General features: G+C 43.7%; 1 protein-coding gene across 2 annotated transcripts in view; it reads left to right on the forward strand.

Moving 5' to 3' along the window:
- The first annotated feature begins 6,639 nt into the window (after positions 1 to 6,639).
- Positions 6,640 to 15,659, forward strand: part of LOC146866124 (uncharacterized) — a 141,954-nt gene continuing 132,934 nt past the window's right edge. The window contains exon 1 of one of the 2 annotated variants that reach the window (XM_085640800.1): positions 6,640 to 6,881. In XM_085640800.1, the coding sequence (XP_085496926.1) occupies positions 6,818 to 6,881 (64 nt within the window). In that variant the 5' untranslated portion in view covers positions 6,640 to 6,817. The remainder of the gene's footprint in view (positions 6,882 to 15,659) is intronic. The other variant, XM_085640799.1, reaches the window with a different exon arrangement.

Raw genomic sequence — 15,659 nt, forward strand, 5'->3', positions numbered from 1 at the left:
GGTTGTTGTCACCTTTTTCCTCCATTCTGAACCTAACTATACAGGGAAACAGCGAAAGGCTTGCAAACGTGTACTCTAATATGGAACATGTTGAGGGGGAGAAGTGCGTAGGCACAGGGGGGTCTCCGCACAGGGGGGTCTCCAGGGAATCTTCCATTGGGAGCCCAGAGGTTAAGATGTTCTAAATCTTCCAGGAGGCGACTGTTCTTGATGATCTTTCTTCCATACGAAGGTGCGCATTGAGTCGGTATGTTACAGAGTGAAGTGTGCACTTCATTACCCCCCAATGTGCCAAAGAGGTATTGGTTTAAGTCCCCCAGCGAGGATAACATTTGGGGTTTCTGTCTCGTTTATGTAGCTTGTTAGTTGGCCAATTAACTTTCCAGAGTCTTTAGCTTTATGTTTTGGATGGATGTATGTGTTAACAAACGCCGCCTCATCTTGTCCTCCTGGAAGAGAGTGGATGATCTTGACTCCCGTAGCGGCCGCTTAGGAGGGGTCGACAAATGCTGCTGATGTTATACTGGACGTGGAAGTATAAGTTACCACCCTTTACGGCCGGTGTAGCAAAGCACATGAAACCATGTAGATGGAGTGGGTCTGCAAGCCATGTTTCCTGCAGCAAGATTATCTCAAATGAGTTGAGGTACTGCAGGAACTCCGGGTCCAAGATTTTTGTTGACAGGCTATTAACTTTCCATGAGCATAGGCGAAATGTGGTTTCCTTGGCCATTGTGTCTCCTTCCTTCTGTGTGTATTGTCCTTGAGTGTCAGAGAGAATGGTTATGGTTCTGGTGATTGCCCCAAGGCCTGAAGGTCTACTTCGGGGGGCTAGTGCTACCCAAGGTCTGTCTTGTTGATTTGCCCTTGGGCTTGCCCTCCATTGAGATGATTGTCCAAAGGCCCCTCTACGCACTGAATTGGTGCACCTGTGCAATTTTGTAGATGGGGGTCTTGGACTGGGGGCAAGCAGTGGTGATGGATATCCTGGGTTTTGATGAGGGGCGATGAAATGACGGGAAGATGACGATATAAATATATTAAGGTATTTATTAAATTAAGAAGAACAGGCGAGCGCCAGGCTACACAGTCTCCTCTCCAGGACATCAGCCAGGATCTGATGTTCTGGAACGGAAACTGAACGGAACCCACAGGGATTCCATGCCACGCTCCACACACAATGTATTGAATGTAAACAACACTGCCATAAGGCATACACTACACATCCCCCTCTCTTGGAGAAATAAAACAAAGAACAAAATGTGAAATACATAACCATAAGAAAGTTACATGACAATATGTATATAATAAAATAATAATGATAAAGATGGATGGAAGAACTTTTAGGAAAACAAAGAATTACCTCTCTAAGCAATGTGAGTATATTCCTTAAAACATTACTTGACATATTCCTTAAGCCATGCCGGTAAAACCCTCAGTCTCCTCTCCAGGACATCAGCCAGGATCTGATGTTCTGGAACGGAAACAAAATGGAACCCACAGGGATTCCCTGCCACGCTCCACACACAATGTATTGAATGTAAACAACACTGCCATAAGGCATACATTACAGGCGATCAGTGGCGGCTCGCCGAGGGAGTGCTGCGGGGTGGTGAGGCAGGATGGGGCAGATTGGGGAGGTAGTGGAGTCCGACATACAACGGACAGGAATAAGGCAAGTAATTAAATAAATAAAACTATTTACCTCGCACACGCTGCATCGTTCGATGTTATTTACAGGCATTAGGTCCTTTTTACTTTTTAAGCGTGGGTTTACTTATGGCGCTATACTGCTTGTTATTTCTTCATTTAAATGCATTATCTTTCTGGTTCCCCTACAAACGTATGCCTTCAACCAATAGGTTTTATACAAGACTCTGCGACCTAGCAGTTTTCCCAATAGAAGGAAGTAATGGAATCGATCTTATTATGGTTGTTTGAATATTTATGTTGCAGGCATTATCGCGCTTTCCTAGCTGCACATATTATGGCACTTTTGTTTTCTTCAAAAATTACTACATCTTTGGGGCGTACCTAGTATGGGTGCATGAAGGCTTTAGCGGTGATTGTGGAGGTTATATAATATTTACATTCTTTGAAGTCTCTAACCCCGAGGGGTCTCCCATAGGCACTTTCGCCAAGCTCTGGATATTCCCTAGGGAGCGACAACTGTATATTAACAATACACCATTGTGGCTATAATACCACACGTGCTCCAAAGTCTGCTGCATATCTCTGAGACCCATCAGGAATACGGATGGACATTTAACCTTTTATCTTATTCTTCCAATTGGATGATTTATTGGCTCAAACAGATGAGGTATGCCCACACATGATCCATGCACATATACTCTGCAATAAGGCTTTCACAGGTCATATATATCTCTACTCACATCTAGGGCCCCTATTGACGGTTCTTTTTTTATTTTCCCTGTCTTATATTTAGCTCAACACAAGGGTGCGACTGCCACCTCTGCCGAACTATACATATGCCCAAGGTTACTACCGCATTCATTCACATCTGATGTTCTACATAGATTCAACATTGGTAGGTACCCTTTTCATTTTGGCTGTATTAACACAGCGGCTAGAACTTTCTCATTGGGGTCCTTTTGGGTATACACTGTCTGGACTATCCTATCAGTAGGTTTCATCACGCACAAATTTGGAGTTTAAGACTTTGGGTTTAATGTTCAAATCATATTGGTCATGGGATGCTGGTGTCTATCCATCTAGTATAGACCACTCATTTACTGTTTTAACTGACATTTATATTCGTCTTTTATTTGGTTTGTGTTAATTTTGGTGATAATTGTCTACACTTTCGATGTCATCAGTGTTATTCTTTGTCTTCGTTTAACATGACTTCAATGTGGTGTTTATGTTCTTGTACAATTGTTCTTGATGTATAAAGTTTTTGGGTTTAACAAATGTTTAGGTATATGAGGTTTGTGGTGTATGGTCTCTTGTTTTAACTTTTTTAAATGTTTAAGATACGATTCTTGTCCGAATGTCCTATGTGATTCTATGTGTTTCTTTCGTGTTGTTCTTTATTGTTCATATATTTGGATCAATGTTGTTTGCACAGTTTTTTGTATTGTAAATGTAGTTTGTATATGTTTTTTAATCTACAGCTTTGAAGAAGTCCTGTGTCTAGGGATGAAACACGTTGGCTGTTTGTCTTTTAAGAATGAATCAATAAAGAAAAAGAAAACTTGATCCTTGTACAACTGCTTCGTGGCATCGTAAAAATCTATTATTCATATGAAATTTGAACATATTTTGTAAAGTGGTGCAGCTCTGATTTAGTTGGTTTTCTTTTTTCACACTGTCACAATGGTGATGGATATCCCATCCACTGAAATATAAATCCCGTATTATCCTATGAGATTTATATTTGGTCAGACAGGATATCTATCACCTTTGTGACAGAGTAACTTGTCCACAAAATCTAAATCAGGCCCATGCTCCTTAAATCATGTAGGAAATCAGATTCCCAGTATGACTCATCAGACCTTGACAGTCCCTTTTATCACACCTCTCAGGATCATGTCTTGAAGTTGGCTCCGTGCCCACAAATCCGTTCTGACAAATTCAACTCCTTCCACATGAGCTTGTGTTTCATCATTCAACCCTTGTACATCAGTCTAGTGTAGTTTCCTCACTCTCATCCTCCAACAATTTTCACACACGCCACTCTTCACTTCAGCTACCTGCTTTTGCTTATTCATTACAGCTAAATGAATGGTCTCTTTGATCACTCTATTAAAATGATCCGCTGCACTATTTCCCATTGAGTGATACACTGAGCCAATAAAATGTCAATACCGTTCTTTGCTAGCTAACCTTCTACCACAACAGATTTAAGCTGTGAACCATGCTGCTAGGGATCCTTCTATGCAGCCCGTCTCTTATAAAATCATGATCTAGGAATTTTATGATTGCTTTTGAATCCACCTTTGCAATGATCTCCAGTTCTACCAACTTAGAATAGTGATACACAATAACGATAATGCGCTCTCATCTAAGGCATCTTTTGGCAATCCACTAATCTAAAAGCCAGTTAGAAGATGCGTAAAGTCTCACAAGACTTGTTAAATTCTGAAAATTCACCCTCAAAACATCCCTAGTAGAAGTCTTTATTGAGTCGCCAATAGAAAACCTTGATTTTTTCCTGCATTTTACAATACCTGTAATGTCCCTCATGACATAAATTCAAACCTTTCTTACTCAAATTCAAAGGAGTAACAATCTTCTAACTCCTCATCATAAATTCATCACCCACATTTAACTCTCCTTTAACCTCCAAAAACATTTGAGTCAACCACTGAGTTTGTTTTTACTGGGCCAACCACCATTTATAAACGTTATCATGTCACATAAAATACTATCCTCTCTGTAGGCATTCGACCACTCCTCTTTATTGATACACCTTGTTTCCTCTGCATCTATAAGTGCAACTTTACAATCTTTACAAACAGGAGTTTCCCAGAATGGTCATATCAACCTACAAACATAATCAGCCACTCTATGTTCTTCTTCTGGCATATTACCCACCTTGAAATTAAAATCCTGTTACCTCAATTACAGCAGAGCAATGCACGGGGAGGCCTTCTGTAACCCACTGGTCGCTAACAATTTAGTATGTGGTTTATGATTTGATCTTATGTCAAACTCCCTACTGCAAGCAAAAGGATGGAAGTGTTCTAACCCACAGATGCATGATAAGGTCTCACACTCAATCACAGAATAAGACTCCTTTGTTGGATTCAAACTTTGTGAAGCAAAGGCAATAACAGTGTCCTTTTTGCAACCATGGCATTTTGGTTGTCTGGGCATCTGAGAACCACGGTACCTTGTGTGGTTTCGTGGTTACCAGGACTCAGGTAATGCAGCATGAAGCCCGTGGCTGTGGGCTGTGAGTTTCACTCACCTGGGACTCCCTTCCCTTGTGCTCTTGGGCACCTAGCTGTTACTCTTTGCTCCTCCAGCTCAAAAATGACCATCACCTGCCTGAGGGTACATAGCTGCTTTTTAAAGCTGCTCTGCAGCTAGTAGGGCTCAGGTTTTCATTCCTGTTTCCTTCCCTTAACCATCATGGCTGTTTCTTCCTTGATTCCTGTTAGATCTGTCATCCTTAGGGTGGTCTCTCCCTCAACTTTTTGCCTTTTACCTTCCATTTTTGCTGTGTCTTTTTGTTCGCATTAGCACTCTGCACACTTTACTACTGCTAAGCAGTGCTAAAGTGCATGCGTTTCTCCCCTAAAACATGGTGACAAAGCTGTAAAAATATCTGCAAGTTTCAGAGTCTGGATGTATGGCACTCACAGCAAATCCTTTTTTTTTTCCAATACAACTTAAATGCATGGATTGGGAGCCAATCATATTAGTGGGAAAACAAAATTACATGTTACAACGCAAACAACTATTGGCAGAACAAGTCAAAATTGTCTGAGGTCACACAGGGCCTGGAATCATTTGGTAGCTGTAGTTGACTACAGGGCATTGATTCTGTGCTACGTTTGGTACAATAGCACATTACTAGACTTAATGCGATGATCATGATATACATTTATGATATTGTAGCTTAAAAGTTTCAGCTGTAATTGCGTAGAACTGTTCATAATTTTAAGTTTACAGTTAAAATCCTGGTGAAGCCTACTCCACTTTGCATCTGTCTAACCTGAATAGAATGACTGTCATTATCCATCAGTTGCCAGAATATGTCATTGGGAAATGGCTAACCCAGTACTAAGGATTCCTTTAACATCATAGTCTTTCTGGTTATTGTAGTTTTCGTTTGTTCCAGTTCATCTACGAGCATACTACATTACACCATGGTTTTGCTCATAGTAGCATGATGTTTGGTGGTCGGACATTTTGTAGTGGCACACTTAGAAATGTTTTGGGCAGCTGCACTTATATTTATTTATTTATTTTATAAAGTAAGCACTTTAGAAGCCCTCTATTGAATGTTTTCGTCCGTGCCCTCTAGGGCTGCTTTTACAACCTGTGCCTTTTTTTCCAACTGTATCTGCAAATTGTCCAGTGAAAAGTACCATTTGACCTAATTATTTCCAAACTTTCTTGAGGAGGACTTCCACAGAAGCCTCTAAGGAAAATCGGACCTGCTTGTTACGCTTGCTCATTTACTGCAATTTAGGTCACCAATTTAAGCTCTACCAGTTTCAAATGTCACCAGCTGCCCTGTTGCCCCGCCTGATTTAGGACAGTGCAGACATCACTAGACTAGAGATGAGGTGGTACCTGACAGAGAAATCAAACAATGACCCCGACACACTGGGAGAAATTCTCCATGGCATTTTGCTAACAAGAAACAAACTTGAAAAGAAAAAACCTTTGCCAGGTGGCCGCAAAACATTAAACACTATCAAAGAATTTGCAAAAATCATCAAACCTTACCTGTTCCGTTATAGAACTGACATCCTCGGGGCGCCGCATTCTCTAAATAGTTTCAGGGAGGTTTTAATTGAACCACGTATGGCTATGCAACCATTAAAGGGTGCTTGTGACATGACAAATACCTCTCTGCCTTTGGCAAGCTCTGCGTCTTCGGGCATTTGGAAGCAATCTGTGACTTTCCAGGGTCTGGGCAGTATGCAGAATCTTGGAGAGTAGTGTTTGTTGTGGAGTCGAGTTGCGGCTCTGTGTGTGCTAAATACCAGGTCCGGGTCCTTTTTGTCCTCCTTCCAGTGAAAGTTGGGGAGTTCTCTTCAGTGCCAGCTTTTGGGTGCCCTGGATAAGCCCATCGTACCTACTTAATCCCTAAAGTCTGGAAGAACTCTTCTAAAAGAAAATGGCAATTGCTGCATTAAAATGGTGCCTTGTTATTGCTGGAATAACGCTCTGCAACGCACAAGGTGAGTCTCAAAAAAGTTATTATTATTTGGGAATATATTCCAGGGGCATTATTTGGCAAAACATTGCGGCAAGCGGCAGAGGCGCGGTAAATGCGCGGCCTTGATAGGTTTCATGTTGAGGTCACAATCTCTCTAATATACTTTAGAAGATTTAACTCCTTCCTTGTGCCCTTGGCATAAGACAAGGACCTGCTACAGCTAGCGGTTAAATGTAGAACAGGCATTGTTCCTTCTGGTGTGTAAATTTGCAACACTAATGGCAACTAATTTAGGAAATGATATGTTGTGTGCGATATTCCTCGATTTATTAAGCATTAAAAATACAGTCTTTGTGTGCAAGAATTTACAGAAACACCCAGGCTGTTATACGTGGAAACGTTATTGGTACGTAAGTTATGCGTGCAGTACAGAGTGTTGCTTCCTGAATACATTTGGTATGGCTTGTGATTTTGATATGACCACCATTGAATAACTGGATTGTTGCCTTTCTCCGTGCACCCATGCTTGAGCAGGCATTTCCGGTTGCCGTTGTTGTTCTGGCACCCACTTGCTGGTATTAGAGAAAGCTGTATGGGGCCGTAGCCTCCTGAGCACCACATAGTTCTCCTATGTTTTCATTTTTTCTTGAGTACACTCATCTTTCATCTGGTTCCGTGTCTACATCTGTCACACACAAAGCAAACAAAGCTCTTTGGGAGACGCAGATATTGTATTAGGTTTTTGGGAAAGAGTTCACTTACTAGCCCATTTATTTCTTTATTTATGGGGTTTTTTATAGCGCGAACTGTACCCCAAGGCGTCAGAGCGCCTTACAGTAATAAATACTTGTTTTTTGGCATAATCGTATTGTAAATTCAATTTGACTTTAATGTTTGTGTGATTTAAAAGCTAAGCACGGTCTTATATTTTGTTTATTAATACGAGGCCTACTTACTGCCCAAGGGCTAGAAGCAGCAGAAGTAGGTTATGGCTTCAAAAAGAACATGCAACATAGGCTATCATGATTATGTCCTTTGTAAGTGCCACGCGGTAAGAACCAAAAGGACCGGTGGACTTTCTCATTCATTGTCAAAGGCATGATGGGTAAATCCAGTAAATGTGGCTTCTACAAATTGAAAAGGTGGTTCAAAGCTTGAAGGATACACCAAACAGGCAGTGCCTGGGTAGTAGTCGTGGATTCGTATTCCTTAGGGAGCCAGGCTCTGCTTTGCCTGCTGTGTCAGTGCTGTGTCTTGGTGGGATTGGTGAACAACGTTTCACTATGTCCAATCTAAACAATTGATATTTTCAAGGGCAAGAGCTGGATACGAGAGGGAGTGCACAATATGATGGGGAGCGCAAGGTGAGTGGATAAGGCAGAGTCCCAGAGAGTTGAAGGTTGCAAGTGCGGGGTCACATGGTGCAAGGATGGAGTGTATGGTGCAAGTGGGGGACTTGAGAGGATAAGCGGACTATAGGGCGCAAGGAGAGAAGCTAACTGCAATGGGGTTTGCAGGATGCAGTGGGGCTCTCTGCTGCTACTAGTCTTTATAGCCGCCACCTTGCTCATCCCTTTCTCTCTGCTGTTCGCTCTCCCTCGCTCCTCTGTCTTTCTTTCTCTTCTGCTCATTTCTCACACTTGCCACCCTCACACCTTTCTGCCCTTTGTCTCTCGCCCACTTTCTGCCATTTAAAATTTTCCAATCTCGCTTTTGTTTTCTGCTTCTTTCCCCTTTCACTCTTGTCCCTTTCTACTTGTTTCATCACTAAATCTCACTCATTTCTGACAGTTTCTCTTGCCACTTTTGCGTATTCTTTTTGTCACTTTTTGCTCCTTCTTGCTCTTTCCTTGTTCTTAAGTCTTCTTGGACCTTTTCCTGCTTTTTCCTCCTTCAATCAATCAATCAATCACTGCATTTGTAAAGCGCGCTACATACCCAAGAGGATCTCAAGGCGCTGGGGAGGGGGGTGCTACTGGTCGAAGAGCCAGGTCTTGAGGAGTCTTCTGAAGGCCAGCAGGTCCTGGGTCTGTCATAGGATGGTGGGGAGAGTGTTGCAGGTCTTGGCGGCGAGGTAGGAGAAGGATCTGCCACCGGCGGTGGTTTTTCGGATGCGGGGGACTGTGGCGAGGGCGAGGTTGGCTGAGCGGAGGCTTCGGGTGGGGGTGTGGAAGCTGAGTCGGTTGTTGAGGTAGGTGGGTCCGGTGTTGTGCAGTGCTTTGTGTGCGTGGATCAGGAGCTTGAAGGTGATCCTTTTGTTGACGGGGAGCCAGTGCAGGCCTCTCAGGTGGAGTGTGATGTGGCTGCGGCGGGGGGCGTCGAGGATGAGTCGGGCCGAGGCGTTCTGGATGCGTTGGAGTCGTCTCAGGAGCTTGTTTGTAGTTCCTGAGTAGAGGGCGTTCCAGTAGTCGAGTCTGTTGGTGATGAGGGCCTGGGTAACGGTTTTTCTCGTGTCGAGGGGGATCCATTTGAAGATCCTGCGGAGCATACGGAGGGTGTTGAAGTAGGACACGGAGACGGCGTTGACTTGCCTGGTCATGGAGAGAGTGGAGTCGAGGATGACCCCCAGGTTGCGTGCGTGGTCCGTGGGTTCCGGGGCTGTGCCTAGTGACGTGGGCCACCAAGAGTCATCCCAGGCTGATGGGGTGGGTCCGAGAATGAGGACCTCCGTCTTGTCTGCCTTCCACACACTCCTTCCCACCTGGTGTCCACAGCGTGGATGCCCCGCTGGCAAGCCAATCTGCATCTGGCCATACACCGTTGACTCAGGGCATCAGAAATCCTAGTCCCCCACCCACCGCTACCTCACTCTGACCCTCCGTTCTCTAAACTCTGACCGCTGCTTGCTACACTTCTACCGCGCCACACCACACAACACTGCAGATGCATTTGCTTGCACCACCTGCAAATTCACATGCACCTCCCAACACCCATTGCTCAAGACTCACTCACTAACCACACCCTACAACCAACTCTCTCTCATCCACACTCACCACCCTCTGACAGCACAGCACACCTCACTCTCCTGCATCCTAGTTAACACCCTTTTACCCATCAAACATTCCAGAAAGGTGTAGGATCTGCTGTACGATCATGCAGTGTACCTGCTATTCCTCACATAGACCTGGCTGAAACCCCAATTGGCCCCAACATTGCCACAGCCACACCTACAAGCTGCCATCATCTTCAAGAATACCATGAACTGCACCACCTTCTCAGAAACAACCCAGAACAACATGGAACACTTCTCCTCCAAATTCCACTGCCAATTTCACCTTCAGACATTCAGACCTCCAGGACCACTCATCGACTTTCGTAATACCGTCACTTCTTTGTTGCTCCCCTCATCCTTGATGTGATCATTATCCTCCTCCTCTTAGACCTGAACTTCCACCTAGAAGACCTTGCAGACCAGAACACAGCAGCCTTGCTTTACAAGCTTGGAAACCTGAGAATCAACTGAGTGACAGTTTTCAAACACTGCATCGGACAGCTCCTGGACCCAATCTTCACCACCTTCTGCAACATCTCCATTGACAAGTCTATGCCTATCACCAGGGCTGACGACGCCCTCATGAAAATCACCATACCCATCCCATACCATCACATATTCACCACCACCAGGCCAGAACACAGAGACTATAACAGCATATCAGATGATGACTGGATGACCACACTCATGAAACACCAGTTTGAACACAACAGCAGCCTACCAGATGCCATCACCAACCACTACAATTGGCTCACCATCTGGGCTGACATCCTTCCTTCCCTTAAACATAGCAAAGCCACGAGATCCAGACCACAAGGCAGCTGGTACACAGAAGAACTCATGATGTCAAAACGTTTTTGCAAACAACCGAAACGTAGATGGGGATAGATCCAAGTTGACCTGGACAGGAACACTGTAACATCTGGTATGACACACCACCACTAGTAAATCTGGGCCACCAAATGCTCTGCTCTAGTGAACTGCATTAATGCCAGCTCCGCAGCAGCAAAGAGACCTTCAATATGGCGAAGAATTTTTATCTCCCCAGCTGTCATCTTAAAAATAATCACCCCTGCACAGCTTGGCTCTCACCCCAATCCTGAATGACTCCATCTCTTCAGCCATTTTCCTGGAACCATGTAATAAAATCACTGTTCTGACTCTGATCAAAAAAGCTTCTGTGGACCCTAGACCGCTTGCTAATTACAGGTCCATCTCACTGCTACCGTACCCAAACCCTGGAGAAGCTCATCAACAAACGCTTCACCAACCATATCAGTGACTACAAACTCCTTGACGTCACTCAATCTGGTTTTAGACCCAACCGCAGCACAGAACCAGCCCTCATTGGTGCTACAGGCTACATCTCCATGATCCCGTCCAGAAGAGATATGTCCTCCCTCATTCTCCTGGACCTCTCTACTTTGATATGTTATCCCACCCCATCCTCTTCTGATGCCTGCATGAGAACAGATTACAAGGACCCACTCTCCACTGGATCTGTTCCTACCTGACCAGAAGAACACAGTCTAGCAGTCTGTCCTCCTTCTCATAGGACGCCCACAACCTCATATGTGGAGTACCGCAGGGATCCTCACTCAGCCAGATCCTCTTCAACATCTACATGATCTCGCGAGCATCATCCAACAACCACAACATCAACGTCCTTTCATTCGCCAATGACACTCTGACAATAATCTCCCTCTCAGTCAAGAACCCAACATCCGGCCCAAGTTATCCGCCAACATGAACAAGATCACAGACTAGATGAAACTGTGTCAAACTCACCATCGACAAGACAGAAATCATGATCTTCAGGGATAACCCATTGTAATGGGACTCCACCGTTGTGGCAGGCCAAATTTGGACCCACTATCGCTCCCACCACCCATGCAAAGAACTTTAGCATTGGCATTGATGAGTGACCCCCCAAAGGCAACGCTGTTACCTTCTGGAAATTGGATTACTGGTTGAGGGGGGTGAAACCCTACACAAGCAGCAACCACAACCTCTGTCCAGGTGAAACACAAGCAAGCCCCAATTTAACCTGTGCTTAATCCTATGATAGCTTGGCACAAAAGCAGTTAGGCTTAACTTAGAGGCAATGTGCAAAATATTTATGAAGCACTTCAAAGAGTAATCAAGTGAAAACAAACCACAAGAAAAAAACAACATCAGTTCAGATGATTTAGTACAATTTAGTAAATTATTTGACACCAAAAAAACAAAAATCCCAACAGTAGAACAGTAGCTGTTCTGATGGATTACAATTTTAATGTGCAGTCCTATGAAGAAGATTCGCAGCAACGGTTCTGATAAATTGTTGCTGCGATGCAAGGCTATTCATTGAGGATACGTAATGCAGTGGCAGTTCCGATGAGCGTTGGCTGCAATGCCAGGATCTGCGATGGGATGCATCATGCAGTGGCCATTCCAACAACCTTACGGGGAGATGCATCACGCTGTGAAGCCTGTTTTGTCCCTGTTGTTTCAGAACAGGAGGTCAGGTGACTGACGCTTGGAGAGTCTTCTTGGAGTCCTGGGACACATAGGCAGACTGGAGTCAGCAGGTCAGGAGCAGCAGGGGAAGAGTTCTGGTGCAGCAAAATAGCCTTTGGGCAGAAAGCAGTCCTTGGTCAGCAAAGCAGTCTTGGGCAGCAGGGTAGACTTGACACAGCTGGGCAGTCATTCTTCTTGCGGGGTCCACAGATCTGAAAGTGATCTGAAGAGTTGGGTCTGAGGGTCCAATATTTATACTTGGTGCCAATTGTGAAGTAGGAGAAGATTCCGGACAATTATACCACCAGAGGTGCTTGGAATTTCCTGCCTCCCTTGTCTGGCCTCAGATTGTCTGGGGTCACAATAGACTAGTGTCAAACCATGTGCGAGTGTGCTTAGGCAGGGCTTTTGTTTTGTTCAAGTGTGATAGTGACAGCTCCTCCCCCTCACCAAGTCAGAGATGCCACCTCTTGTCGAAACCTATTGCCTTTGTTTCACTGTCTCAGAGCAATACACAAGACCAACTGCCAGCTTCACCAAGTCATGTGACCCAGTACACAGGCTACAGGTACCAAATGGGTAGGGCAAAGAACATGACAACTTTCTAACAGTGCCATTTTCAAAATTGTCACTTTAAATCCATCTTCACAATTAAAGAGGGCTTTACATCACAATTACTTAGACAGTAGACTTGGTACTCCTCCCTGCTCCCAAGTGAAAGTTATCACTTATTAAATGTAATAAGTTAACCCAATGTTACCCTATGGGTGAAATAGGCCTCACAATAGTGAAAACAAATTTGGGAGTTTTTCACTACCAGGACATGTAAAACTTAAAAGTACATGTTCAACTTTTTAAATACATTACAACCTGCCCTCTGGGCTGTTTAGGGCCTACCTACTAGGGGTGACTTATATGTAATAAAAAGGGAGCTGTGAGCCTGGCAAGAGGTTTACCTTGCCAGGTCAAAATGGCAATTTAAAACTGCACACACAGGCTGCAGTGGCAAGCATGATACACGTTTAAAGGGCTACTTAAGTGGGTGGCACAATGAGTGTTGCAGGCCCAATAGTAGCATTTTTACAGGCCCTAGGTACACGTAGAACCACTTTACTAGGGTCTTAAAAGTAACTTAAAAGTGCCAATTAGCTGTAAGCCAATATTACAATGTTTAAAGGAGAACTCACAAGCACTTTAACAGTGATTGGCAGTGGTAAAGTGTGCAGAGTCCTAAAAGCCAACCAAAAAGCGGTTCAGGAAACAGGAGGGTGAAAGCAAAAGTGTGGAGATTATCCTACAGAAAAGGTCAAGTCAACACTCTTCCTGCTTCCACACCCTGAAGATGCTCTGGAAAACTTTCAAATGCTCCCTACCAGCACCTGAAAAACCCTCACTCAAGCCTTAATCACAGGCAAATTGGACTACTCAGCAAACAACTGATTAAATGACTCCAAATCATCCAGAATTCAACAGCAAGACTTGCACCTAACCTCCCTTGCCATATGCATATCATACCACACCTCAGAGAACTCTGCTGGCTTCCAATAGACAAATGGGCACTGTTCAAAATCAACCTGCCTTACACAACACAGAGCCTGCCTACCTCAATAGCTACATCTCATTTCACAAACCTACCAAGCAACTCCCCTAAACCAGACTCTTCCTGCAAATATACCACTCATACGCAGAACCAGAGCTGGCCCACGGGCCTTCTTACACATTTCTCCCAAGGACTGGAATACATTTTTTTTTGCAGAGTTTTATATAGCGCGAACTTGACCCGAATCCAATCAGGTATCAGAGCGCTTTACACAGCACCAGTTACATTACATGAGGACACACGTTCAATATTTATTTTTTTGTTAGGCACAGGGAGATTAAGTGATTTGCCCAGAATCACAGGATGTTTTAGCATCGTTACCGAGACTCGAACCTAGTTCCCCCAGGTCCGAGGTTGAGCACCCTAACCGTTAGGCCAACTCCTCTCCCCATCCAGGAATGACCTGCCTTTACACATTCAAGTTTCCTCCTCCCTTCTTGAGTTCTGCAAGAAACTGAAGACCTGACTCTTTGAATTGCCTGCCCGGTAGCCCTCAGTATGGCATGCCGCACCTGTTTCAATGGGGGGATTTTGTGCTCTACAAACACATATAACATAACAACATTTGATCACATATGCTACGTCCTTTAACTTTGCTCTCCTGCCTACCAGGCAGGCTAATTAAGTATTCAGAAAGCCAAAGAGACAGCAGATGAAAAAGGAGCGAGAAGGAGGGAAGGGAGGAAGAGAATGGGGAAAAAAGAGAAAGTAAAAGAGGAAGGAGACAGTGAAGGTTAAAGAGAAAGGGAGTGAAAAATTACTGGATGATGTCATCAGTGATGCCATCAGTGCAGTCATTTGAGATGTCATCAGTGATATCATCAGTGATGTCACTGACTCATGAGTGATGTAATATGTGAGGTAATAATCAGTGTATTGCAGGGGCATGTGTTATAGTTAGCTCGTGTAACGATAACTGCTGAATTTCTCTCGTTTTGTGCGAGTAAAATGGCAGCCTAACTTTCACGTCCCTGTAACCTTTTTTCTCCCGTGAAATTTGCCGTTTTTTAAAATTCTAATTACTGACTATAACGTCCCTGTAACCTTTGATTTTTTCAGTGAATTTCTAAGGTTTTTTCACTCTATTTCCTAACTATAACGTCCCTGTAACCATTGTTTCTTTCAATGAATTTCTAAGGGTTTTCAAATTCTATTTGATAAGGCTCAATCTATAACAACAATCTTTGTTTTGACATGCATGGAATTTATAGAAATATTTGAGTGAACTTTACAGACAAAGGTAAAAGGGTGTTTCTAAGTAACCTGAAACTCTGCATCTGGTCTTATGTGTAGCTGTCCTATATACACTATCAACACAAAGGCTCTTGTCAGAGCCACCCTAGTACCTGCAATCTTGTTATTACTTTTTAATACAGATCCTTTTTTTAGTTTTTGGGGATCTTTGTGATGACGCAATGGTCGCAAATATTTTGCGAAATCTCAAAAACAAAAGCTGACATTCAACAGCCACCAGCATATGCAAAAATAATAGCTACAAAAAAAGCATTCTAAACATTCCACTACACATATTACTACATAAATGGTTTTTTGAAAAACATATTTAAACTCGTGTTTTTGTACTAAGTGCCTTTAAAAACCATCTCTAAAACCTATTTTCCGTTTTCGTGGCTATTCGCGGCATCGTTAACTGTGATGATCGTGCCTTTTTTATAAAGGGTAAAACACATATATGCACACATATTAAAGTT

Source organism: Triturus cristatus, chromosome 2_1 (genome assembly GCF_964204655.1).
Source record: "Triturus cristatus chromosome 2_1, aTriCri1.1, whole genome shotgun sequence".
In the NCBI taxonomy this organism is placed as follows: domain Eukaryota; kingdom Metazoa; phylum Chordata; class Amphibia; order Caudata; family Salamandridae; genus Triturus; species Triturus cristatus.